We start from the raw sequence: 24,187 nt of genomic DNA on the forward strand, positions 1-24,187 counted from the left end.
TGGCAGATCAACCAAGTTCCAAACTTGATTGTCATCCATGGACTTTAATTCGGATCTCATGGCCTCAAGCCATAACTCGGAATCAGGGCTCTCCATCGCTTCCGCATACGTAGTCAGCTCGTTGTTCTCCAAGAACAACACATTGCAGTCATGCAAATTGCGTAACCTTTCCGACCTCCATGGAACCGGTGTCGACTCCACTACGGGTTCCCTGACTAACTCCGGTGTGACAGTATCACCTACCGGAACGTCCCCGTGTGGTTCTCGAATTTCTTCTAGTCGGACTGTCCTCCCACTAGCCTTCCGATTGAGAAACTCTTTCTCAAGGAAAACTCCATGTCGAGTGACAAACACTTTGCCCTCTTCACGGTTGTAGAAGTAATATCCCAAGGTTTCCCTTGGATATCCCACGAATATGCACTTGTCCGATTTGGGTGTGATCTTATCCGACTGGAGTCGCTTGACATATGCTTCACATCCCCAAATTTTCAGAAAAGACAAGCTGTGACTCTTCGCAGTCCATATCTCATATGGTGTCTTATCTACGGACTTAGATGGTACCCTGTTTAGTGTGAAAGCTGCAGTTTCTAGAGTGTATCCCCAAAATGACAAGGGTAAATCCGACTGACTCATCATTGATCGGACCATGTCCAACAGGGTCCGATTCCTCCGTTCTGACACACCATTTCTCTGTGGTGTACCCGGAGGAGTCAGTTGTGGAACTATTCCACGATTCTTCAGATGATCATCAAACTCCTGGCTCATATACTCACCACCACGATCAGATCGTAGAAGTTTGATTTTCTTGCCGAGTTGATTTTCCACTTTGTTCTGAAACTCCTTGAACTTTTCAAAAGTTTCTGACTTGTGCCTCATCAAGTAGACATATCCATATCTACTCAAGTCGTCGGTGAAAGTCACGAAGTATTGGAAACCACCTCTAGCTGCCGTGCTCATTGGTCCCCATACATCACTATGTATAAGTTCCAACAACTCGGACGCCCTCTCGCAACTCTTTGCAAAAGGAGTCTTAGTCATCTTACCGAGTAGGCAAGACTCGCATGTCTCGAATGATTCAAACTCAAACGAAGTTAGAATTCCATCATCATGGAGCTTCTTCATGCGCTTTTGACTAATTTGTCCTAGTCGACAATGCCAGATGTAAGTCGGATTTATCTCATTAGGCTTATGCCTCTTGACATTTATGTTATAGACTGATTCACCTTCAAGATCTAGGATAAATAACCCATTTACAACGGGTGCAAAGCCATGAAACATATTATTCAAGTAAATAGAACAACCATTGTCCTTAATACTGAATTCATAACCTTGTCTCATCAAACATGAGGCAGAAATAATGTTTCGACTCAAAGCAGGAACATAATAACAATTATCAAGTTCCATTACAAATCCTGAAGGTAAATTAAGTTGCATAGTGCCGACGGCCAATGCAGCAACTCTTGCTTTATTCCCGACGCGAATGTCAACTTCTCCTCTTGCGACATTCCTAGTTCTGCTTAGCCCCTGCATCGAGTTGCATATGTGAACAACCGATCCGGTATCATATACCCAAGAGCTACTAGAAACATCAGCAAGATAAATGTCTATAACATATACAACAAGTGTACCTGAAGAAGAAGTCATACTTCCAGTCTTCTTGCCCTTCTCGGCAAGCCACTTGCTACAGTTCCTTTTCCAGTGTCCGGGTTCCTTGCAATGAAAGCAAATACTCCCCGAAGCCGCCCCTGACTTAGGCGCAGCGGCTGTAGTTGGAGTTGCCTCCTTCTCTTTGCCCTTTGCCTTAGCCTTTTTCTTGGACCAGTTCTTCTTGAACTTAGCCGAGTTCTGCACCATCAACACTTGACGATGTGTACCTTTCTTGATATCCTGCTCTGCCACTTTGAGCATCCCATGCAATTCATTGAGCTTCTTTTCCATCCCATGCATATGGTAGTTCGAGATGAATGGCCCATAGCTGTCCGGAAGAGAACCCAGAATTGTATCTGTGGACAACTCATCCCCAAGTGGGAAGCCTAGCCTATCCAGAGCTTGCATGTACCCGATCATCTTGATTACATGCGGGCTCAGTGGATCACCCTCTTTCAGCTTACGATCGCCAGACGTTGAACCTTTCGGTCCTAGCCTGCATTTGAAACATGCTCTTAAGGTTCTCGATCATATTGAAAGCCTCAATATTTTCGAACTACTGCTGCAGATCGGGCTCCATAGAAGCCAGCATGAGACAACTGATCTCGTTTGATTCATCAACGAGTTTCTAGTAGGCATTTCTGGCTGTGGCATTAGCATTATCGGCAGGTTCCTCTGGAAGCGGATTCTCTAGGACTTGTTCCTTTTTCTCATGCCTAAGAACAATTCTCGGGTTTCTATACCAGGTGGTAAAGTTTGTTCCATTCAATTTATCTTTTTCCGGGATTGATTTCAACGCAAAAGGGGTAACTTGAGCAGGTGGTGCCATTGATCTACAACAGAAATATGCAAAACACTAAGACATGTATTCATGAAGAGTAATTCATATTAAACATTTTAATAAGATCATTACTCCCGCTAAAATCAACATCCCTCCGTTGATACTTAGTGATTCAAGATCCAAGATCAACATGTCAACTAGTGAGCTTTTGCATCACCGCTAGAGGACAAGATCACTCGGTAAGCAACTCTTGCTAATCGTATCTCCATACGACTCTTGTTGTTGGGGACATCTCATGCCTCACCAACTCCTATGCCTCGTAGCCCAAAACTGTTTTGATAGCCACGACAAGTCAACCAATGCTCCGTGTGTAAGTGTCCGACACAAACCCATCACTTCAAGGAGATCTAGTGGCACCCTAATTTCATAGGCCCGCCACTAAATATACTTGATATGTGAAGGTGCAGCAATTGGGGAGGCATTTGTACTTGACATTCTTTGAGGGATCACCCTACTTAAAACATCTACCATGCAAAAGGAAGGGTGCATAAAAGGGATAAACTTTCACAGGCAGTTTATGTATGGGTGATATGGTATAGCCCCTTTTCACAGCGCGTGGTGATCTCCATCTCCACGTGCGTAGTCTGCCCATGCATGGTTGTCCTCGTGGTGATCTCCATCTCCACGCCATGGTGTCAACCGCCAAGTGTTACATAAGATACTTTGCTATTATAAACTAATAGCTACTGAAACTAAATTACATTACATGGCTTCTCATGTTGACACGCAGGTCATTAATACAATAATGGGACAACCATATGGCTCCTGCCGGTTGCCGCACTCATGACACGCAGGTCATGAAACAATAATATACAAGCAACATACATGGGCTATACCAAAACACAGTCATTCCCTGCAAAAACGAGTCAGACGTTCTACCGCCGAAGATAAAACCTCCTGAAACTCTATCTTCCAAGCGGATTTTGGCCTAGCCAGAAGCGCCGAAATCCTCTTCTAGAATTTCGCCGCTAATCCAACTTTTCGTTAGCTTCAGTTTGACAGGTCGTGGAGCAAAATCGGAGTTCGTATGCAAAATTTACAGCCGTTTTACCGAGACCGCTCCAACAGATTTCAGCACCGCGGAAATCACATTTCCAAGGTGTTGATCTATGTTCCGATTCGATCAATCTCATTGATCTTCGCGTGTTGCATCCGGATTTATGTTCCACTGTCTACCCCGATGGCGGACAACCGACCGGTAGGGGTAAGTCGTGTCACGACCTCTGCATCACGATCACGGAAACAAGATCACGAAACCAACCTTCAACACTGACATGCGCGACCGATCTCATCGACCCGCACCTGAACCGATCTACATATCTCATATGCATATCGTCGAATCTATTACCACACAACGGATGCTCTGATGCCACTGTTGGAACACGCGGTACGCTACGCTAGCGCCAAATAAAATTTTCTACCGCGCACCCAAGATCATGCTGCTGGAAATAGATCACGGGATCGGGTTTACCACTAGACGCGCAGTCACCACAGCGGAAGTAGAGTTGGTGATGCGTGTAGCCGATCTCCCGGGCCGTCTCCTCCTCGCGTTGCCGATCTCCCGCGAACAGCGAAGACTCGTGAACGGTGATCTCCCGCGAACGGCACCTCGCGGTTCCCTCGAACGGTTCGTCCAAGCACCGCAGATGCGATGCCTCCAAGGTATCCACACGTACGGGGAGCAGCGTCGAGCGGCGGACTGCTAGGTCCGGCCGCGCGGCATGGGCATGGGGAGTGGCGGTGGCTAACCAGGGTTCAATCCAATCAACCCTAAGTGGTGTGCCCACTCCCCTTTATATAGACCTCCGAGGTGGGCTCAACACTTGAGCCCACTAGGAGTCCACATCCATTTTCCATTCAGATCCAATCCGAATGGGCTGCAGCCCCTTAAGTGTGCGACCCTATAGGTTCACGTACACATGGACACGACCAGAGTCGATAGTTGGTAGCGGCTCCTAGCAGAACGTGCCAACTCCCATGTGGGCGTAAAGTCGTTTGACGAACCTCAACAATGTGGCATATGCAACATTCCTTTTGCCTCACGATATTTGTTGTCGAGCTCAAGGCGAGTACTTGTCACCCTTGTGTTAGCTCGACCTCTCTCGAAACCATGATACAGATTCCCAAACTGGGTTAACACTTAACCCAAGTCGCATGGCCATGCTTTCCGAATCTGATCACTCGAGAGGGCCCAGAGAATATCTCTCCAAATAGGAGGGGCAAATTCCATCTTGGTCAACCATGTCTCGCGGCATGTCTCACGACTCACCTGAAAGCTACCTTTATAACTACCCAGTTACGGAGTAGCGTTTGATAGACCCTAAGTGAGTCGATCCTCATCCCGAGAACATGCGAGGACCTCAGGTCTAGGACATGGCATAGACATTGCACTTGAGACTAACAGATGGCTATATCTCGCTGCGTCTCAAAGTGGGTCTGTCCGGCTCGGTGATCTCCATCCCCGAGCCCATACTATCGGTTTAGCATCTCCATGCACATGACTTGTGAAACATAGTCATAAACCGAGTCGTATACTAGTCAAGGATATGTGTCCGCATAACCTTATCAACTAGGGACCATTAAAACAATCATCATACAATACATAGTTCCACAAACAAGTCACATACTTATTGATACATATCATTGATGATGTTCAAGGAAAATACAAAGGACTCATGAATACATATGGAAATATCATCATCACATGATTGCCTCTAGGGCATATCTCCAACAGTCTCCCACTTGCACTAGAGTCAATCATTTAGGCATCGTATGCCCATGGAGCTCATGTGCGCCTCATGCTTCGGACATGGGAGAGGCTTCGTCAATGGATCAGCAACATTTGCATCCGTGTGTACCTTGCATATGTTTACATCACCTCTTTCGACAATGTTGCGAATAAGGTTAAAACACTTGAGTATGTGTTGGGTTTTATGATGGTTCCGTGGTTCCTTGACTTGCGCAATGGCACCACTATTATCACAATAGAGGTCCAATGGATTAGACGCGCCCTCAACCACACCAAGATCAGAAATAAAATTCTTCACCCAAACACCTTCTTTTGCAGCTTCAGAAGCCGCAATGTACTCGGCCTCTGTTGTAGAATCAGCTACCGTATCTTGCTTGGAGCTCCTCCAGCTCACTGCTCCTCCGTTCAGAATGAACACAAACCCAGATTTCGATCGACTATCATCCCTATCTGTTTGGAAACTAGCATCGGTGTAACTATTTACAACAAGCTCATCCTCACCTCCATAAACCAGGAACATATCCTTAGTCCTTCTCAAGTACTTAAGGATATTCTTAACCGCTGTCCAGTGTCTCTCCCCTGGATCAGCCTGGTATCTGCCCACCACGCTAAGAGCAAAACTAACATCGGGACGAGTACATACCATAGCATACATGATGGACCCAACAGCTGAAGCATACGGAATCACATCCATGCGTCTTCGCTCATCAGGAGTCGTAGGACTCTGAGTCTTGCTAAGACTAATGCCATGTGACATGGGCAAGAAACCTTTCTTGGCATCTTGCATGTTGAAACGCTTCAACACCTTGTCAATATACGCACTCTGGCTTAATCCAATAAGCCTTCTTGATCTATCTCTATAGATCTTGATTCCCAAAATGTAAGCTGCTTCTCCCAAGTCCTTCATAGAAAAACTATTTTTCAATGAGTCCTTGACAGATTCAAGCATTTGAACATCATTTCCAATCAATAATATGTCATCCACATATAAGATCAGAAATGCAACTGAGCTCCCACTGACCTTCTTGAATACACAATGATCACAGTCATTCTTGATGAAGCCAAACTCTTTGACAGCTTCATTAAACCGAATGTTCCAATTCCGAGATGCTTGCCTTAATCCATAAATGGATCTCTGAAGCTTGCATACCATGCTAGACTTCTTTGGATCGACAAAACCCTCGGGTTGTGTCATATACACATCCTCGGTTAAATTTCCATTAAGGAAAGCCGTTTTGACATCCATCTGCCATATTTCATAGTCGAAATATGCCGCTATAGCAAGAATGATCTGAATTGATTTAGGCATCGCTACCGGTGAGTAAGTCTCATCGTAGTCAACTCCTTGAACTTGTCGACAACCTTTAGCAACAAGTCGAGCCTTATGGACTGTGACATTTCTGTTCATATCAGTTTTCTTCTTAAAGATCCACTTGCACTCAATGGCTCGAACGCCATCTGGCAGATCAACCAAGTTCCAAACTTGATTGTCATCCATGGACTTTAATTCGGATCTCATGGCCTCAAGCCATAACTCGGAATCAGGGCTCTCCATCGCTTCCGCATACGTAGTCAGCTCGTTGTTCTCCAAGAACAACACATTGCAGTCATGCAAATTGCGTAACCTTTCCGACCTCCATGGAACCGGTGTCGACTCCACTACGGGTTCCCTGACTAACTCCGGTGTGACAGTATCACCTACCGGAACGTCCCCGTGTGGTTCTCGAATTTCTTCTAGTCGGACTGTCCTCCCACTAGCCTTCCGATTGAGAAACTCTTTCTCAAGGAAAACTCCATGTCGAGTGACAAACACTTTGCCCTCTTCACGGTTGTAGAAGTAATATCCCAAGGTTTCCCTTGGATATCCCACGAATATGCACTTGTCCGATTTGGGTGTGATCTTATCCGACTGGAGTCGCTTGACATATGCTTCACATCCCCAAATTTTCAGAAAAGACAAGCTGTGACTCTTCGCAGTCCATATCTCATATGGTGTCTTATCTACGGACTTAGATGGTACCCTGTTTAGTGTGAAAGCTGCAGTTTCTAGAGTGTATCCCCAAAATGACAAGGGTAAATCCGACTGACTCATCATTGATCGGACCATGTCCAACAGGGTCCGATTCCTCCGTTCTGACACACCATTTCTCTGTGGTGTACCCGGAGGAGTCAGTTGTGGAACTATTCCACGATTCTTCAGATGATCATCAAACTCCTGGCTCATATACTCACCACCACGATCAGATCGTAGAAGTTTGATTTTCTTGCCGAGTTGATTTTCCACTTTGTTCTGAAACTCCTTGAACTTTTCAAAAGTTTCTGACTTGTGCCTCATCAAGTAGACATATCCATATCTACTCAAGTCGTCGGTGAAAGTCACGAAGTATTGGAAACCACCTCTAGCTGCCGTGCTCATTGGTCCCCATACATCACTATGTATAAGTTCCAACAACTCGGACGCCCTCTCGCAACTCTTTGCAAAAGGAGTCTTAGTCATCTTACCGAGTAGGCAAGACTCGCATGTCTCGAATGATTCAAACTCAAACGAAGTTAGAATTCCATCATCATGGAGCTTCTTCATGCGCTTTTGACTAATTTGTCCTAGTCGACAATGCCAGATGTAAGTCGGATTTATCTCATTAGGCTTATGCCTCTTGACATTTATGTTATAGACTGATTCACCTTCAAGATCTAGGATAAATAACCCATTTACAACGGGTGCAAAGCCATGAAACATATTATTCAAGTAAATAGAACAACCATTGTCCTTAATACTGAATTCATAACCTTGTCTCATCAAACATGAGGCAGAAATAATGTTTCGACTCAAAGCAGGAACATAATAACAATTATCAAGTTCCATTACAAATCCTGAAGGTAAATTAAGTTGCATAGTGCCGACGGCCAATGCAGCAACTCTTGCTTTATTCCCGACGCGAATGTCAACTTCTCCTCTTGCGACATTCCTAGTTCTGCTTAGCCCCTGCATCGAGTTGCATATGTGAACAACCGATCCGGTATCATATACCCAAGAGCTACTAGAAACATCAGCAAGATAAATGTCTATAACATATACAACAAGTGTACCTGAAGAAGAAGTCATACTTCCAGTCTTCTTGCCCTTCTCGGCAAGCCACTTGCTACAGTTCCTTTTCCAGTGTCCGGGTTCCTTGCAATGAAAGCAAATACTCCCCGAAGCCGCCCCTGACTTAGGCGCAGCGGCTGTAGTTGGAGTTGCCTCCTTCTCTTTGCCCTTTGCCTTAGCCTTTTTCTTGGACCAGTTCTTCTTGAACTTAGCCGAGTTCTGCACCATCAACACTTGACGATGTGTACCTTTCTTGATATCCTGCTCTGCCACTTTGAGCATCCCATGCAATTCATTGAGCTTCTTTTCCATCCCATGCATATGGTAGTTCGAGATGAATGGCCCATAGCTGTCCGGAAGAGAACCCAGAATTGTATCTGTGGACAACTCATCCCCAAGTGGGAAGCCTAGCCTATCCAGAGCTTGCATGTACCCGATCATCTTGATTACATGCGGGCTCAGTGGATCACCCTCTTTCAGCTTACGATCGCCAGACGTTGAACCTTTCGGTCCTAGCCTGCATTTGAAACATGCTCTTAAGGTTCTCGATCATATTGAAAGCCTCAATATTTTCGAACTACTGCTGCAGATCGGGCTCCATAGAAGCCAGCATGAGACAACTGATCTCGTTTGATTCATCAACGAGTTTCTGGTAGGCATTTCTGGCTGTGGCATTAGCATTATCGGCAGGTTCCTCTGGAAGCGGATTCTCTAGAACTTGTTCCTTTTTCTCATGCCTAAGAACAATTCTCGGGTTTCTATACCAGGTGGTAAAGTTTGTTCCATTCAATTTATCTTTTTCCGGGATTGATTTCAACGCAAAAGGGGTAACTTGAGCAGGTGGTGCCATTGATCTACAACAGAAATATGCAAAACACTAAGACATGTATTCATGAAGAGTAATTCATATTAAACATTTTAATAAGATCATTACTCCCACTAAAATCAACATCCCTCCGTTGATACTTAGTGATTCAAGATCCAAGATCAACATGTCAACTAGTGAGCTTTTGCATCACCGCTAGAGGACAAGATCACTCGGTAAGCAACTCTTGCTAATCGTATCTCCATACGACTCTTGTTGTTGGGGACATCTCATGCCTCACCAACTCCTATGCCTCGTAGCCCAAAACTGTTTTGATAGCCACGACAAGTCAACCAATGCTCCGTGTGTAAGTGTCCGACACAAACCCATCACTTCAAGGAGATCTAGTGGCACCCTAATTTCATAGGCCCGCCACTAAATATACTTGATATGTGAAGGTGCAGCAATTGGGGAGGCATTTGTACTTGACATTCTTTGAGGGATCACCCTACTTAAAACATCTACCATGCAAAAGGAAGGGTGCATAAAAGGGATAAACTTTCACAGGCAGTTTATGTATGGGTGATATGGTATAGCCCCTTTTCACAGCGTGTGGTGATCTCCATCTCCACGTGCGTAGTCTGCCCATGCATGGTTGTCCTCGTGGTGATCTCCATCTCCACGCCATGGTGTCAACCGCCAAGTGTTACATAAGATACTTTGCTATTATAAACTAATAGCTACTGAAACTAAATTACATTACATGGCTTCTCATGTTGACACGCAGGTCATTAATACAATAATGGGACAACCATATGGCTCCTGCCGGTTGCCGCACTCATGACACGCAGGTCATGAAACAATAATATACAAGCAACATACATGGGCTATACCAAAACACAGTCATTCCCTGCAAAAACGAGTCAGACGTTCTACCGCCGAAGATAAAACCTCCTGAAACTCTATCTTCCAAGCGGATTTTGGCCTAGCCAGAAGCGCCGAAATCCTCTTCTAGAATTTCGCCGCTAATCCAACTTTTCGTTAGCTTCAGTTTGACAGGTCGTGGAGCAAAATCGGAGTTCGTATGCAAAATTTACAGCCGTTTTACCGAGACCGCTCCAACAGATTTCAGCACCGCGGAAATCACATTTCCAAGGTGTTGATCTATGTTCCGATTCGATCAATCTCATTGATCTTCGCGTGTTGCATCCGGATTTATGTTCCACTGTCTACCCCGATGGCGGACAACCGACCGGTAGGGGTAAGTCGTGTCACGACCTCTGCATCACGATCACGGAAACAAGATCACGAAACCAACCTTCAACACTGACATGCGCGACCGATCTCATCGACCCGCACCTGAACCGATCTACATATCTCATATGCATATCGTCGAATCTATTACCACACAACGGATGCTCTGATGCCACTGTTGGAACACGCGGTACGCTACGCTAGCGCCAAATAAAATTTTCTACCGCGCACCCAAGATCATGCTGCTGGAAATAGATCACGGGATCGGGTTTACCACTAGACGCGCAGTCACCACAGCGGAAGTAGAGTTGGTGATGCGTGTAGCCGATCTCCCGGGCCGTCTCCTCCTCGCGTTGCCGATCTCCCGCGAACAGCGAAGACTCGTGAACGGTGATCTCCCGCGAACGGCACCTCGCGGTTCCCTCGAACGGTTCGTCCAAGCACCGCAGATGCGATGCCTCCAAGGTATCCACACGTACGGGGAGCAGCGTCGAGCGGCGGACTGCTAGGTCCGGCCGCGCGGCATGGGCATGGGGAGTGGCGGTGGCTAACCAGGGTTCAATCCAATCAACCCTAAGTGGTGTGCCCACTCCCCTTTATATAGACCTCCGAGGTGGGCTCAACACTTGAGCCCACTAGGAGTCCACATCCATTTTCCATTCAGATCCAATCCGAATGGGCTGCAGCCCCTTAAGTGTGCGACCCTATAGGTTCACGTACACATGGACACGACCAGAGTCGATAGTTGGTAGCGGCTCCTAGCAGAACGTGCCAACTCCCATGTGGGCGTAAAGTCGTTTGACGAACCTCAACAATGTGGCATATGCAACATTCCTTTTGCCTCACGATATTTGTTGTCGAGCTCAAGGCGAGTACTTGTCACCCTTGTGTTAGCTCGACCTCTCTCGAAACCATGATACAGATTCCCAAACTGGGTTAACACTTAACCCAAGTCGCATGGCCATGCTTTCCGAATCTGATCACTCGAGAGGGCCCAGAGAATATCTCTCCAAATAGGAGGGGCAAATTCCATCTTGGTCAACCATGTCTCGCGGCATGTCTCACGACTCACCTGAAAGCTACCTTTATAACTACCCAGTTACGGAGTAGCGTTTGATAGACCCTAAGTGAGTCGATCCTCATCCCGAGAACATGCGAGGACCTCAGGTCTAGGACATGGCATAGACATTGCACTTGAGACTAACAGATGGCTATATCTCGCTGCGTCTCAAAGTGGGTCTGTCCGGCTCGGTGATCTCCATCCCCGAGCCCATACTATCGGTTTAGCATCTCCATGCACATGACTTGTGAAACATAGTCATAAACCGAGTCGTATACTAGTCAAGGATATGTGTCTGCATAACCTTATCAACTAGGGACCATTAAAACAATCATCATACAATACATAGTTCCACAAACAAGTCACATACTTATTGATACATATCATTGATGATGTTCAAGGACAATACAAAGGACTCATGAATACATATGGAAATATCATCATCACATGATAGCATATCTCCAACACGAACGACCACCACTGCCACCAGGACGAGCTGCCGATGCGCCGCGATCGCTGCTCCCCTATAGGAGTTGGGTTGATCTTGTCAATGATAGCCGAAAAGTCTTCGTGCATGTGCCCCTATGGACCAGAGAGCTAGAGTCGCAGTCGTCGTCGTTGAACCCTTGAATAGATCTGAAGCACTTAAACACCAAATATCGTTACATGACGAGAAACCCTAACCTCCCTCCCAAGGAGACAGCGGGAATCTACGTTGGAGCTCTGTCGACTACGTCTAGATGGATGAACTTGAGCAGGATCGAGGCCCGGAAGACACACACTCGAAGAAGCAGCGTCATCTGCAAGAGTGCCGCACCTATAAGGACTAAAAAAACTTGACCTAAAGTACTAATCGGAGCGGAGACACCGGGATTCCTCTCCTAGCCACCGGCCAACACATCCGAACTGATGGAGGGAGGCGGGCAATATATTTAAACACTTGCCCTTACATCTAGGCTATTTTAGTCCTTAGACGTGTGATAGATGTAGGCTGTAGAATCGTTTTTATTTAATACTAAGTTAGCAGAGTCTTGAACTCAAGACTTTTTGGCTTGGATACCATATTGAATTCATGCACAACCCAACTTATTCAAAAGTCTAACTGATGGAGAAAGACGGGCAATATATTTCAACAGAGACGAATCCATAGACTCGTTGGCAAAATGTGAAGGGGAGAGTTTATCCTAATCGCCAAGGGATACGGGCGGGAAAGGGTCCTTCATTTTGCATCATGCATGTTCTGATGCGCCTCCCCGTCCAATTTTCACCGGAACACGGGCTGCTCTGGTGGAGCGTTGAATAGCATGCTGACTTCATTTTTATCTCATCGAGGATGGGCCTAAAGCGTGAACTCCATTTTGTTTATGTATGAGAAAAATATACTAGCAATTTGTATGGACAGAGTCTCACATGCAATGTCTTTACCGAGTCCAAATGCACCACTTCTTTTCCACAGAAAAATAAACCCGCTGTCGTATTGGCTTCTTCCCGGGAATTAAAATTTTGGAACCCAACCAAAACATTAGCCAATCTATGTTGCCCTCCCGCAAGCTATATGGCTCCAAACCAAGCATAGGCCTATGGTTTTGCCAAAATGTTGGCAGATCCAAAGGCTACAACCCAAACAACCAAAGCAAAAATGAAATGTGATGTCAATCCTTACCAACCCAAACATACCATATAAGCCGTGTGATCTTTTAGCTAACGAAAATACTAACTGACGAACATTCTCTCAGTCCCTAAAAGGGGATGTCAAGCGACACATTTTCTTGCTAGTTTTAGTTGCGACGTGACGGTGACAGTTTTAGAAGGAAAATGTCTTCTTTTGAAGAAACTGTCATGCTGTTTTGAAGAAAAAAGTCATACGAATCTGAAGAAATGGCCAGAAAAAAGTTTGCAAATGCATCCCTCCTGGCGAACGTTCTCTATTTTGAACAATTTCGCTGGTAGTTTAGTTGTGAAGAGATGACGATTTCTTCAGAACAACATGGCAGTTTCTTCAGAAAAACGCACTTTTTGTTCAAAATTGCCATCGTTCGAAACTGCCAGAAAAAAGTGTTCACCTGCCATCCACCTCCCAGTTGACGTTTGTCAGATAACATTACTGCAGCTAAAAAGGGGGAATGTGATGACCGTAGAAACTTCAAAGTAAAACAACGTGGGTCTTCCAGTAATAGGAGTAACAATTTAACATTTCCACAAGCTTTATAAAAGGAGCCATATAATAAAAAGGCACATACACACAGAGCACCGCATCTACAACTTCGATGGTGCTCTAGAACTCCGGCCTTGTATAAACTTCTGCATATTTGCGAATTGCTCCTTTGTCATGCCATTGTAATAGTTGACAGCTCTTTCCTGAAACCATAGCACCAATGCTAACATTAGAGGTGTGTCTTCACTGAGTATTGAAAGTTGGAAACAATAATAAGAGCAATTTCCGTTTCTTTCAGCTAGAATGCTTGCCCCTATCAAATTAAGACTTTATACGTTTCTAAGAACACTATTTCTAATGTACAATGAACATACTGTGGATGCTAACATATGATCTGCCGAGTTCTTCATGACCATATATTGGTTAAAAGTTTGCACAAAAGAAAGCTGGGATTGCTAAAGAGATCCTTGAAGCATTTACAGCTCGAACTGGATTGGTATCAATTTCCAAAAATTCATCTTAGTGCCCATATGACAAATGAAGAGAGCGTTTCTGTCTCCCGAATGACCCATGGCCTCCTTTCCTCAAACTTATCTAAGATGACCCCTACCAGGCAAAACACTTCCCAAGAATGCATATCTCCCTACCCTTGATGATTTTTCTTTTTCTTTTGCGGAAGTACCCTTGATGCTATTTTGTATTGACCAAAGACTTCTAGTGTCCTTTGTGAATCATATCATTATTATGGGAGGTAGGTAACCTTAAAGTCTGTTATCTGTTCAAAAGATGTATTACAATGGTTTCTGGAGAAGATTGATAAAATATCATTCTACTGCAAGAACGGCAACAAGGGTGCAATAGCTGAATACATAGATAGCAACAAATAAATTTCATTTTCTTTTTCCTGTTTCAAATCCCAACAAGGGCTACGAAAACCAGGTACACAAATTAACTAGAATGCATGGCCGTTGATACCAAAGAGGATTTAAGACTGTAAACCAGTTTTATGGATATTCTGTCAAATTTCCAGTGTACCAAATCAATCTAGTTCTGCCTGGTTTTTCATTAACACACTGTTGCTAACATTCACAAGATCACCTCAGAGTTTCATAATTTGAGCACCATATAGAATCTACACAACAAATATTGGCTGTAAGTTAAGCCATGGATACGTAATTGTGTCACGCACTTCATAAATTCGCACCTTTTCAAGAGCTCGGGCATGTTTCATGTCCAGCTGAAGCCCATCATTTATAACTGACTTGTATAGCACCACCAAGTTGCGGTTATTCCTCGCAATGGCCTCGGCGACCTCTATGGCCTTACTCAGCACCTGACTATCTTCCACAATGTGGTTAGCAAGCCCCCACTTCTCAGCCATTTCAGCAGTGACAGGCATGCAAGCTAGTGACACTTCTCGTGCTCTGTTTGGCCCGATGAGACGAGAGAGCTTCTGTGAAAGACCCCAAGAAGGAAATATCCCAAACCTACATCAGATTTGACAAAGGCCGATTAGAAGACAACAAGCAAAGCACACAGATGAAACGGCAATGGCATGAGCAGGGTTTGTAAGTTGTAGGACAGTGCAGACATGCCCAATTTCAGGTAGTACAAACATATGTGTTGAACACTAGCAACTCCAATGTAGGAGTATAAAATTTCCCCATACTGAATTGCAGGAGTACAAAATATTTGCAGCGAACCTTGTGTTTCATTTGCTCTGCCCACACAAGAATTTCATATTGAGTTCGAGTGAGATTTTCCAGCTCAACTAGTAGTACGAAGTTTTGATTACCGTCTACTGAGAAAGAAACTGAACAGATTGACGACCAGCCAAGTTGGATTTACTTCCGTGCAGAAATGAGATGAAGAAGCGTGTGAGGAGAGCTAGCTCACTTGGCGTGGGTGTCGAGGAACTTGGCGGAGCGGCCAGCGACGAGGAGATCGCAGGCGAGTGCGATCTCGAAGCCCGCGGTGACCGCGAACCCGGCGACGGCGCCGACGATGGGCTTCCGGCAGAGCTCCATCTGGGCGACGGGGTTAGCGGCGGGGTCGTTGACGTCGCCCTTGAAGACCTCCTCCGCCGCCGTGAGGTCCACCCCTGCGCAGAAGGAGCGGCCGCGGCCCGCGAGCACCACCGCGGCCACGCCGTCGTCGGCGTCCAGCCGCCGGAACGCCGAGGCCAGGGAGATCATCATCGAGCGCGTCAGCGCGTTCAGCGCATCGGGGCGGTTGATGGTCACCACGGCGACCTTGGACCCCGGCCTCGCCGGCTCGACCAGGATGAGGTCGCCGGAGTCCGGCGAAGTGGCGCCCATCAAGCTGGGCGGATGAAATCGGGCTAGCGTCTCGATTTGGTTGAGCGATCGCAGCTTGGGACCGTGTGCTTGTGCAAGCGACCTTTTGACTTTTGAGAAATACAGTAGTACTCTAAATTGCGTAGTGCTGCACCGAACTGAAGAATACTTCGATGTTTTTGTTTTCTCCGGAAAAAGGGACTGATAAGGTTGGTGACGTGTCATGTGTCAGTTACGTGCCGTGCGTATGGTTTCGCTGCTACTCCTATACAGTAGTACAAAACACAAAAACATCAACGGCTACTCTGATTCCTGTGAACTGCAATTTTTCTTTCCCTCAAAACGAAATAAAACAAAACAAAAAGAACTGCAGTTTCTGTTTGGTTGGAAACGCCGGCGTCACAGCCGAAACCGCACGTCTTCGTCAGATCACAATATGTCGCACGTGATCGATTATCCGTTGAGTTCGACAATACTGCAATCATCAACGGCTACGGCTTCGTTTTTTTTTCTTTCTTTTTATTAGTAAAAAAAACGAGACCAAGGGGCAAGCACCCCCGGCATATTTTTATAGACACACCTCGCAGATGAAGCGTGGCTAGAATGGGGTAGGCAAACTGAACAAATAGGACCAAGAACTTCCAAAGTACCTAGCTGGACACTCCGCGGGAAATCACAGAGGGAACAACAACAGCCTCTGAGATACAGTAAGTAGTATACGATTGGTTCCAAGCTAAGCATCGTCGAAGAGCAGCTGGCGCACGTTGACAGGGGAGATATCGGCCGGGTCGCCGTCGAGGATGCGGCTGGCTATGAGCACGTTGGCGGCGTCGCTGGGGTGGTAGGCGTCCCAGAACACGTACTTGGACCTGTCCGCGCAGTAGCTCGACGTGGGCCCGCAGGGCGCCAGCCCGCCGAACCGCCCGCCCACGTAGCAGCACGCCGAGTCCGCCACCTCGAACCCTACACACATACACACAGATCAACGCAAACGCTGAGTCACATATAAACTCCTGTTTCTCCATGCTTGATGACTTGATGTCCTATATATGGGCTATGGTACCGTGCGACTTGTAGTTGGCGATGAGGTCGGAGACGATGCGGTAGACGTCGGCGTAGACGAAGCGCGAGCCGCCGAGGCCGGCGCCCAGCTCGGTCACCACGGCGCGCAGCTTGCGGTTGAAGGACTGGGCCAGCTGGTTCGGGAACTCGGCGCACGCCCCGGCCCCGGTCGTCATGATGTCCCTCAGGTACGGGATGCAGCCGATCGGCCCCACGTTCACCACCACGATCTTGCGGGCGTCCAGAAGGTACAGCCTCTACAATTATGTATGCAAACTCTAATTAATCAACACGAACCGAAGCTGTTGATGTGCATGTGAGGAGCTGTGGGATGGCACGTACGATGAGCTGCTGCCGGTACTTGGCGATCATGCCGTTGATGAAGGCCTCCGGGGGCGTCACGGCGCGCTCCGGCACGGACAGGACGGGGACGAGGTAGTTGTTGATGAAGTCGTTGGAGCCCATGGTGACCGAGAAGAGCGCGCCCCTCAGCCGGCTCACCGCTGCCACCTCCCCCCGCTGTGTCATCATGTCGCGCCGGTTCTTGGCGTAGTTGTCAATCTGCGCATCCAGGTTTATACGCCCACCCTGCCCAAATTTCACGATTTACCACTCGATAAAAAGACCTTGCGTTTTGTAGTACTCCACAAGCAGCTTATGGGAACTAAAAACTCATTTCAGACATGATTATCCTGTCGGAATCGTCGTTTGACTCGTTTCACAAAAGAGAAATTACTGCCGGAACTGAAAATTTACATCAACTAGGAGTATGAAATGTGCTGCGGTATGGATTAACTACAAGTCTCTATTACTAGATCACGCACAAGGCAAGCTATCGGAGAAGGCCTCATGCGGAAGCAATGATCGCAGCTTACGCGGGACATGTTGCTGAAAAGAGGAAACAAGAAGGATCTCGACACAAAAAGCGAGCAGTTTAGCAAGTATACTGACGAAGATGCTCCCGGTCTGGTTGAGTATGCCGCCACCGCCGGACGCGTAGTTGACGCCTCTGAACAGGACGTCGCCGGTGGTGTTTGGGTCCATGTAGGGCGGCACAAACCCTCCCAGCCCCATCTCTTGCCCTGAGATCATGCCAATGTTTTTTCTTTAATAAATAGAGAAGAGAGGCAGCGTGACAGTAAAATTCAGATGCGAAATGTTCATCACCTAGTATGTCGACGATGGTCCGGCCGTTGGTGTACCGGCCGGTGGGCTGGTGGCCGTCGAAATCGATGCCGTTGGGGGCATAATTCGCCCGGGACAGCGTGGCGATGTAGTTATTGTTGCCGGCGTCGACGAGCGAGTCGCCGAAGACGAATGTTGCTGGCGGAACAGCGGCGGCGGCGCCGGCGAACAGCGCGCCGATGCACGCGAGTAGAGTAAAAAGGGATGCCATGCCTGATTGCAGCTCGTGTGAAGGGCTCATCGGTGAGCGAGCAATGTCACGCTAGGACTAGGAGTGGGAGAATGTCAGAAAATCCTACGGCAGTAGATCAGATCAGATCAGTCGTGAAGGCAATGTTGCAATTGAGGATGGCGAGGAAAGATAACCGTCACCCCAAGACCACCGAAACAGGTTGGCTTGCAGATTGAACTCCATGCCACTAGGCATTGGCCTCCGTCTTCAAGGGCTGGCACTTAGGGTGCGTTGGGAATGGTTGCGGCGCACGGACCCGCAAAGGCCGTGGCATGGATTGGAGCTTATGGTGGACAACGATGCTAGACAGGTCTTTGACAGTTTGATTCAGATCACGGTGGGCAAAGAAAATAAGGTACTTTTCTGGAGAGATAGATGGATCCACGGCTTCTCTGTCAGAGATATTGCGCCCACGCTGGTGGCTGGTGTGCAAACGAGGATCAGGAACTCCCGTACGGTCGCTCAGGCCTTGGAAGATGAGAAATGGGCACTCGACGTCCAACCGCAGACTTCTTTTGGGGCACTTCTACAAACTGTCCACCTGAGACACGCGGTCGCCACAGTTCAACGAGATGTGCACATGGAGGATGCCTTTGCTTGGCCGCATGACCCTTCGGGCATGTATACAGCGAGATCCACCTATGACAAACTTAATCAGGGCGCGATCAGATCACCTACTGCTGCCGCGATTTGGCGTAGCTGGGCACCACTAAAGTGCAAGATCTTTGCTTGGCTCGCCGTGCAGCACCGGCTTTGGACATCTGACAGACGGACGCGACATGGGTTGCAGGACAACACCTCGCCTTGCTACACTTGCTTGCAGGAGGAGGATACAGTTGAGCACATTGTGGTGCATTGTGTTTACGCTCGCGAGGTGTGGCACACGTGTTTCGACTCCCTACAAATCAATGTCCTTCCTCCCAATGACACGGACACACTTGTGGAGTGGTGGCTTAGGGCTCGCTCTGGTTTCCAAGGGAAACACAAGCGAGGTTTTGACTCGGTCGTCATCGGCGCGGCTTGGATGCTGTGGAAGCAAAGGAACACCAAGGTGTTCAATCGGCCGGAGAAAGTTAAAGACTATAGTGAGCTAGCTAGAGCCATCCTTAATGAAATCCGCGAGTGGTGTAATGCAGGTGTGGGTGCGGGTGGATTAGACCGTTTTGTGAGAGATTACACTTGATTTTCTTGTAGTGGGTGTGAGTGGGTGCTCGGGCGATGGATGTTCGCATCGATCGCACGAATCTTATAAACTGTCTTTCTTCCTTCTATAAAGATAAGGTACGTTATTAGCGTACTCTCGAAAAAAAAAAAATAACCGTTGCTTGCCTTTTTATATACCACTCCGCTGAGAGGCAGAATCCGATGAACTATACGAACGAGTGATTGAGAGAATGGAGACGAACCGACAAAACCGTGATCAAGCGAAACGGCACGATTAGTGACTTGGAGTGCCAATTAGCCCGCAAATGACAAATCCCACGGACGAGGTTTGAAACCGAGAAGAAAGGGCAAGAAACAAGAATAAACAAGGAGAGAAGATTGTGTGGTCTCTCAAGGCTTTCGCACATAAAACCTCACATGGCATTGTTTTTGCATGAACCTTTGCATCTTGGCAATGAATGGCTGCTCGTTTTTCAAGCCTCCGCGGCTACCCGTGAAACTTTTGCCGCCCGAGAGGGAGATGAGTCCGTGCCACACCGTATTTTGGGCAGGGTTCAGCGAATAGCATGAGATCAGATCTTTGCAGTTGCAGTGGCGTGTCGTCAATCAATTCTAGTCCTACGTGCATTCATTTTTCTCAGGACACAGACTGCAGCTGCATTTACCTCTACCCTCGGAACTCAAACGTGCACAGAGGCCACCGGCACAGCGATCTCAATCTTGCAGAGATCGCTGCCATTTAGGGTCACGGTATTCACTGCATCGTCTCGGCACGAGGCTTGATTCGTCTCGTCTCGTGATTTCACACAAGATGCGCCGCGATAAATTGATGCCTGCCTGTGCAAGGCGAGGCTGGCTGGCAGGAAAGTTTTTTCTTTTCTTTTTTCAAAAAGGGGGGCTTCACGGCCTCTGCATCACAACGATGCATACGGTCAACTTTATAAAAAAACAAATAGCAAGGTCTTATAGTCTCAAAAAATAAAGAAAAGCTCACAAAGAGCCAATAAAAAAAGTAGCCAAAAAGCCACAACCGGCTGGCATTAGAAAGATAGGAAAACTAATTGCCTATCCTATTACATGACCGCCATCCAAACCGGTTGAAAATATCCCGTGCTACCATCTTTCACCGGATAGATCCAGTAACCAAACGCTCCTTGGCCTCCGTCGGAGTGAGTAGCGACCACATACGGATCAACGCAGTGGCACGGAAGATAACCTGCAAAAAATAAATATTTGTTGTTCTGTTAAAATCCAAATCATTTCTGCAGTTCCAGACTGCCCACAATAAAGCACATACTCCTACGCGAATGTGTCTCGCTGTTTCGGACTCTATCCCGTTAAGCCACGTTCCAAATAACGTGCTGACAGAATTTGGAGGAGTAATGTTAAAAGCTATGTGCACCGTCCGCCATAGAACCTTGGCCAACGGGCAATCAAGAAAAAGGTGTTTGATGGTTTCCTCCCGATCACAAAAACTACACCTACTAGGTCCTGTCCAGTTACGCTTTGCCAGATTGTCCTTAGTTAAGATGACTTGTTTATGTACAAACCATATAAACACTTTAATTTTCAAAGGAACTTTGACTTTTCAAACATATTTGGAACTAGGAATGGAGCTAGAATTGATAACATCGAGATACATTGATTTAATTGTATACTCCCCCGTCCTAGTAAGCTTCCAGCGCAACTGATCGGGCTGTTGAGACAACTGAACCTCCATCAGTCTACTCACTAAATGGAGCCACGCTTTCCAACGATTACCGGCTAGCGTCCTCCTGAATTGAATATAAGGGGGATGGACTGAAGTACCGTTGCAACGTAAGCATCGCGACGTTGAACAATACTATAAAGAGACGGGTATTGAAGCGCGAGGGGTGTCTCTCCTAGCCAAGTATCCTCCCAGAATCGCGTGTTGGCGTATTTTCGATTATAAACTTTGTCCTATTGAAAAAGGCTGATTTGACTCTCATGAGCCCTTTCCAAAAAGGCGAGTCCGTCGGTCTCGTTTTCACCTGGGACAAAGTTTTGGAATGAAGATACTTACTACGGAGAATCTGCGCCCATGTGGCCTCACTCTCTACAGATAGCTTATCCCATTTGGCGAGTCTGTATTTTCTTTTTAGTTAATCACTCTACCAGAAGAATCAGGATCGATAGAAGCCCAGCCTTTTCCTAACTCCAACTGGAACCTCGAAAAAAGACAAGAGAAACATAGGCATGATCGTAAGAACCGAATTAATAAGAATTAATCGGCCTCCGTATGACATGACCTTGCCCTTCCAGAAACTCAGTTTCTTCTCAAATCGATCCTCGATGCACTTGTTGGAAATATGCCCTAGAGGCAATAATAAATGGTTATTATTATATTTCTTTGTTCATGATAATAGTCTATTGTTCATGCTATAATTGTATTGTCTGGAAATCGTAATACATGTGTGAATACATAGACCACAATGTGTCCCTAGTAAGCCTCTAATTGACTAGCTCGTTGATCAACAGATAGTCATGGTTTCCTGACTATGGACATTGGATGTCATTGATAACGGGATCACATCATTAGGAGAATGATGTGATGGACAAGACCCAATCCTAAGCATAGCATAAAAGATCGTGTAGTTTCGTTTGCTAGAGCTTTTCCAATGTCAAGTATCTTTTCCTTAGACCATGAGATCGTGCAACTCCCGGATACCGTAGGAGTGCTTTGGGTGTGCCAAACGTCACAACGTAACTGGGTGACTATAAAGGTGCATTACGGGTATCTCCGAAAGTGTCTGTTGGGTTGGCACGGATCGAGACTGGGATTTGTCACTCCGTGTGACGGAGAGGTATCTCTGGGCCCACTCGGTAATGCATCATCATAATGAGCTCAATGTGACTAAGGCGTTAGTCACGGGATCATGCATTGCGGTACGAGTAAAGAGACTTGCCGGTAACGAGATTGAACAAGGTATTGGGATACCGACGATCGAATCTCGGGCAAGTAACATACCGATTGATAAAGGGAATTGCATACGGATTGATTGAATCCTCGACACCGTGGTTCATCCGATGAGATCATCATGGAACATGTGGGAGCCAACATGGGTATCCAGATCCCGCTGTTGGTTATTGACCGGAGAGGCGTCTCGGTCATGTCTGCATGTCTCCCGAACCCGTAGGGTCTACACACTTAAGGTCCGGTGACGCTAGGGTTGTAGAGATATATGTATGCGGAAACCCGAAAGTTGTTCGGAGTCCCGGATGAGATCCCGGACGTCACGAGAGGTTCCGGAATGGTCCGGAGGTGAAGAATTATATATAGGAAGTCAAGTTTCGGCCACCGGGAAAGTTTCGAGGGTTACCGGTATTGTACAGGGACCACCGGAAGGGTCCCGAGGGTCCACCGGGTGGGGCCACCTGTCCCGGAGGGCCCCGTGGGCTGAAAGTGGAAGGGAACCAGCCCTTAGTGGGCTGGGGCGCCCCCCTTGGGCCTCCCCCCATGCGCCTAGGGTTGGGAACCCTGGGGGGGGGAGCTTCCCCCTTGCCTTGGGGGGCAAGGCAACCCTTCCCCCCCTTTGGCCGCCGCCCCCCTTGGAGATCCCATCTCCTTGGGCCGGCGCCCCCCAGGGGGCCTATATAAAGGGGGGGGGGGGAGGGAGGGCAGTAAGACACAGCCTTGGGCGCCTCCCTCCTCCCCTGCAACACCTCTCTCTCTCTCGCAGAAGCTCGGCGAAGCCCTGCCGGAGAACCGCTACATCCACCACCACGCCGTCGTGCTGTTGGATCTCCATCAACCTCTCCTTCCCCCTTGCTGGATCAAGAAGGAGGAGACGTCGCTGCACCGTACGTGTGTTGAACGCGGAGGTGCCGTCCGTTCGGCACTCGGTCATCGGTGATTTGGATCACGGCGAGTACGACTCCGTCATCCACGTTCATTGGAACGCTTCCGCTCGCGATCTACAAGGGTATGTAGATGCACTCATTTCCCCTCGTTGCTAGTAGACTCCATAGATGCATCTTGGTGAGCGTAGGAAAATTTTAAATTATGCTACGATTCCCAACAGTGGCATCATGAGCCAGGCCTATGCGTAGTTACTATGCACGAGTAGAACACAAAGCAGTTGTGGGCGTTGAGTTTGCCAATTCTTCTTGCCGCTACTAGTCGTTTCTTGTTTCGGCGGCATTGTAGGATGAAGCGGCCCGGACCGACCTTACACGTACGCTTACGTGAGACAGGTTCCACCGACTGACATGCACTAGTTGCATAAGGTGGCTAGCGGGTGTCTGTCTCTCCTACTTTAGTCGGAACGGATTCGATGAAAAGGGTCCTTATGAAGGGTAAATAGAAATTGGCAAATCACGTTGTGGTCATACGTAGGTAAGAAAACGTTCTTGCTAGAAACCTACAAACCACGTAAAAACTTGCAACAACAATTAGAGGACGTCTAACTTGTTTTTGCAGCAAGTGCTATGTGATGTGATATGGCCAGAAGATGTGATGAATGATATATGTGATGTATGAGATTGATCATATTCTTGTAATAGGAATCACGACTTGCATGTCGATGAGTATGACAACTGGCAGGAGCCATAGGAGTTGTCTTTATTATTTTGCATGACCTGCGTGTCATTGAATAACGCCATGTAAATTACTTTACTTTGTTGCTAAACG

At 47.2% G+C, this 24,187-nt stretch overlaps 2 protein-coding genes and 1 long non-coding RNA gene across 4 annotated transcripts; 1 reads left to right on the top strand and 2 right to left on the bottom strand.

The window, feature by feature from the left end:
• Window positions 1-13,567: 13,567 nt before the first annotated feature.
• LOC109731902 (probable enoyl-CoA hydratase 1, peroxisomal) lies at window positions 13,568-16,047 on the bottom strand. Its single transcript, XM_020291077.4, has 3 exons — window positions 15,493-16,047; window positions 14,801-15,083; window positions 13,568-13,799 (listed from the first exon to the last, which is right to left on the bottom strand). Exons 1-3 carry the CDS (start codon window positions 15,912-15,914, stop codon window positions 13,698-13,700), a joined length of 807 nt encoding a protein of 268 aa, XP_020146666.1. The 5' UTR covers window positions 15,915-16,047; the 3' UTR covers window positions 13,568-13,697.
• A 327-nt stretch (window positions 16,048-16,374) lies between these two features.
• Window positions 16,375-21,418, bottom strand: LOC109731897 (GDSL esterase/lipase At4g16230). Its single transcript, XM_020291073.4, has 5 exons — window positions 18,123-21,418; window positions 17,907-18,037; window positions 17,298-17,543; window positions 16,957-17,212; window positions 16,375-16,856 (listed from the first exon to the last, which is right to left on the bottom strand). Exons 1-5 carry the CDS (start codon window positions 18,379-18,381, stop codon window positions 16,627-16,629), a joined length of 1,122 nt encoding a protein of 373 aa, XP_020146662.1. The 5' UTR covers window positions 18,382-21,418; the 3' UTR covers window positions 16,375-16,626.
• On the top strand, window positions 16,982-17,893 carry LOC120962990 (uncharacterized). 2 transcript variants are annotated; one of them, XR_005754465.2, is made up of 3 exons: window positions 16,982-17,143; window positions 17,258-17,528; window positions 17,771-17,893. It is a non-coding gene; the product is annotated as an uncharacterized lncRNA (long non-coding RNA). The 2 variants fall into 2 exon arrangements; XR_006662689.2 differs by having other exon boundaries at window positions 17,637-17,771.
• Window positions 21,419-24,187: the final 2,769 nt, after the last annotated feature.

This window comes from Aegilops tauschii, chromosome 4, assembly GCF_002575655.3.
Source record: "Aegilops tauschii subsp. strangulata cultivar AL8/78 chromosome 4, Aet v6.0, whole genome shotgun sequence".
Classification (NCBI taxonomy): domain Eukaryota; kingdom Viridiplantae; phylum Streptophyta; class Magnoliopsida; order Poales; family Poaceae; genus Aegilops; species Aegilops tauschii.

Bases quoted from the DNA above. Each gene is read 5' to 3' on its own strand.
- LOC109731902 (XM_020291077.4), bottom strand. From the start codon at position 15,914: ATGGGCGCCACTTCGCCGGACTCCGGCGACCTCATCCTGGTCGAGCCG. The intron at 15,084-15,492 runs GTGAGCTAGCTC...AATCTGATGTAG, and splicing joins TTCCTCGACACCCACGCCAA to GTTTGGGATATTTCCTTCTT. The intron at 13,800-14,800 runs GTGCGAATTTAT...CTATGGTTTCAG, and splicing joins ATGCCCGAGCTCTTGAAAAG to GAAAGAGCTGTCAACTATTA.
- LOC109731897 (XM_020291073.4), bottom strand. From the start codon at position 18,381: ATGAGCCCTTCACACGAGCTGCAATCAGGCATGGCATCCCTTTTTACT. The intron at 18,038-18,122 runs GTGATGAACATT...GCATGATCTCAG, and splicing joins GACCATCGTCGACATACTAG to GGCAAGAGATGGGGCTGGGA. The intron at 17,213-17,297 runs GTACGTGCCATC...ACATAATTGTAG, and splicing joins AGTACCGGCAGCAGCTCATC to AGGCTGTACCTTCTGGACGC.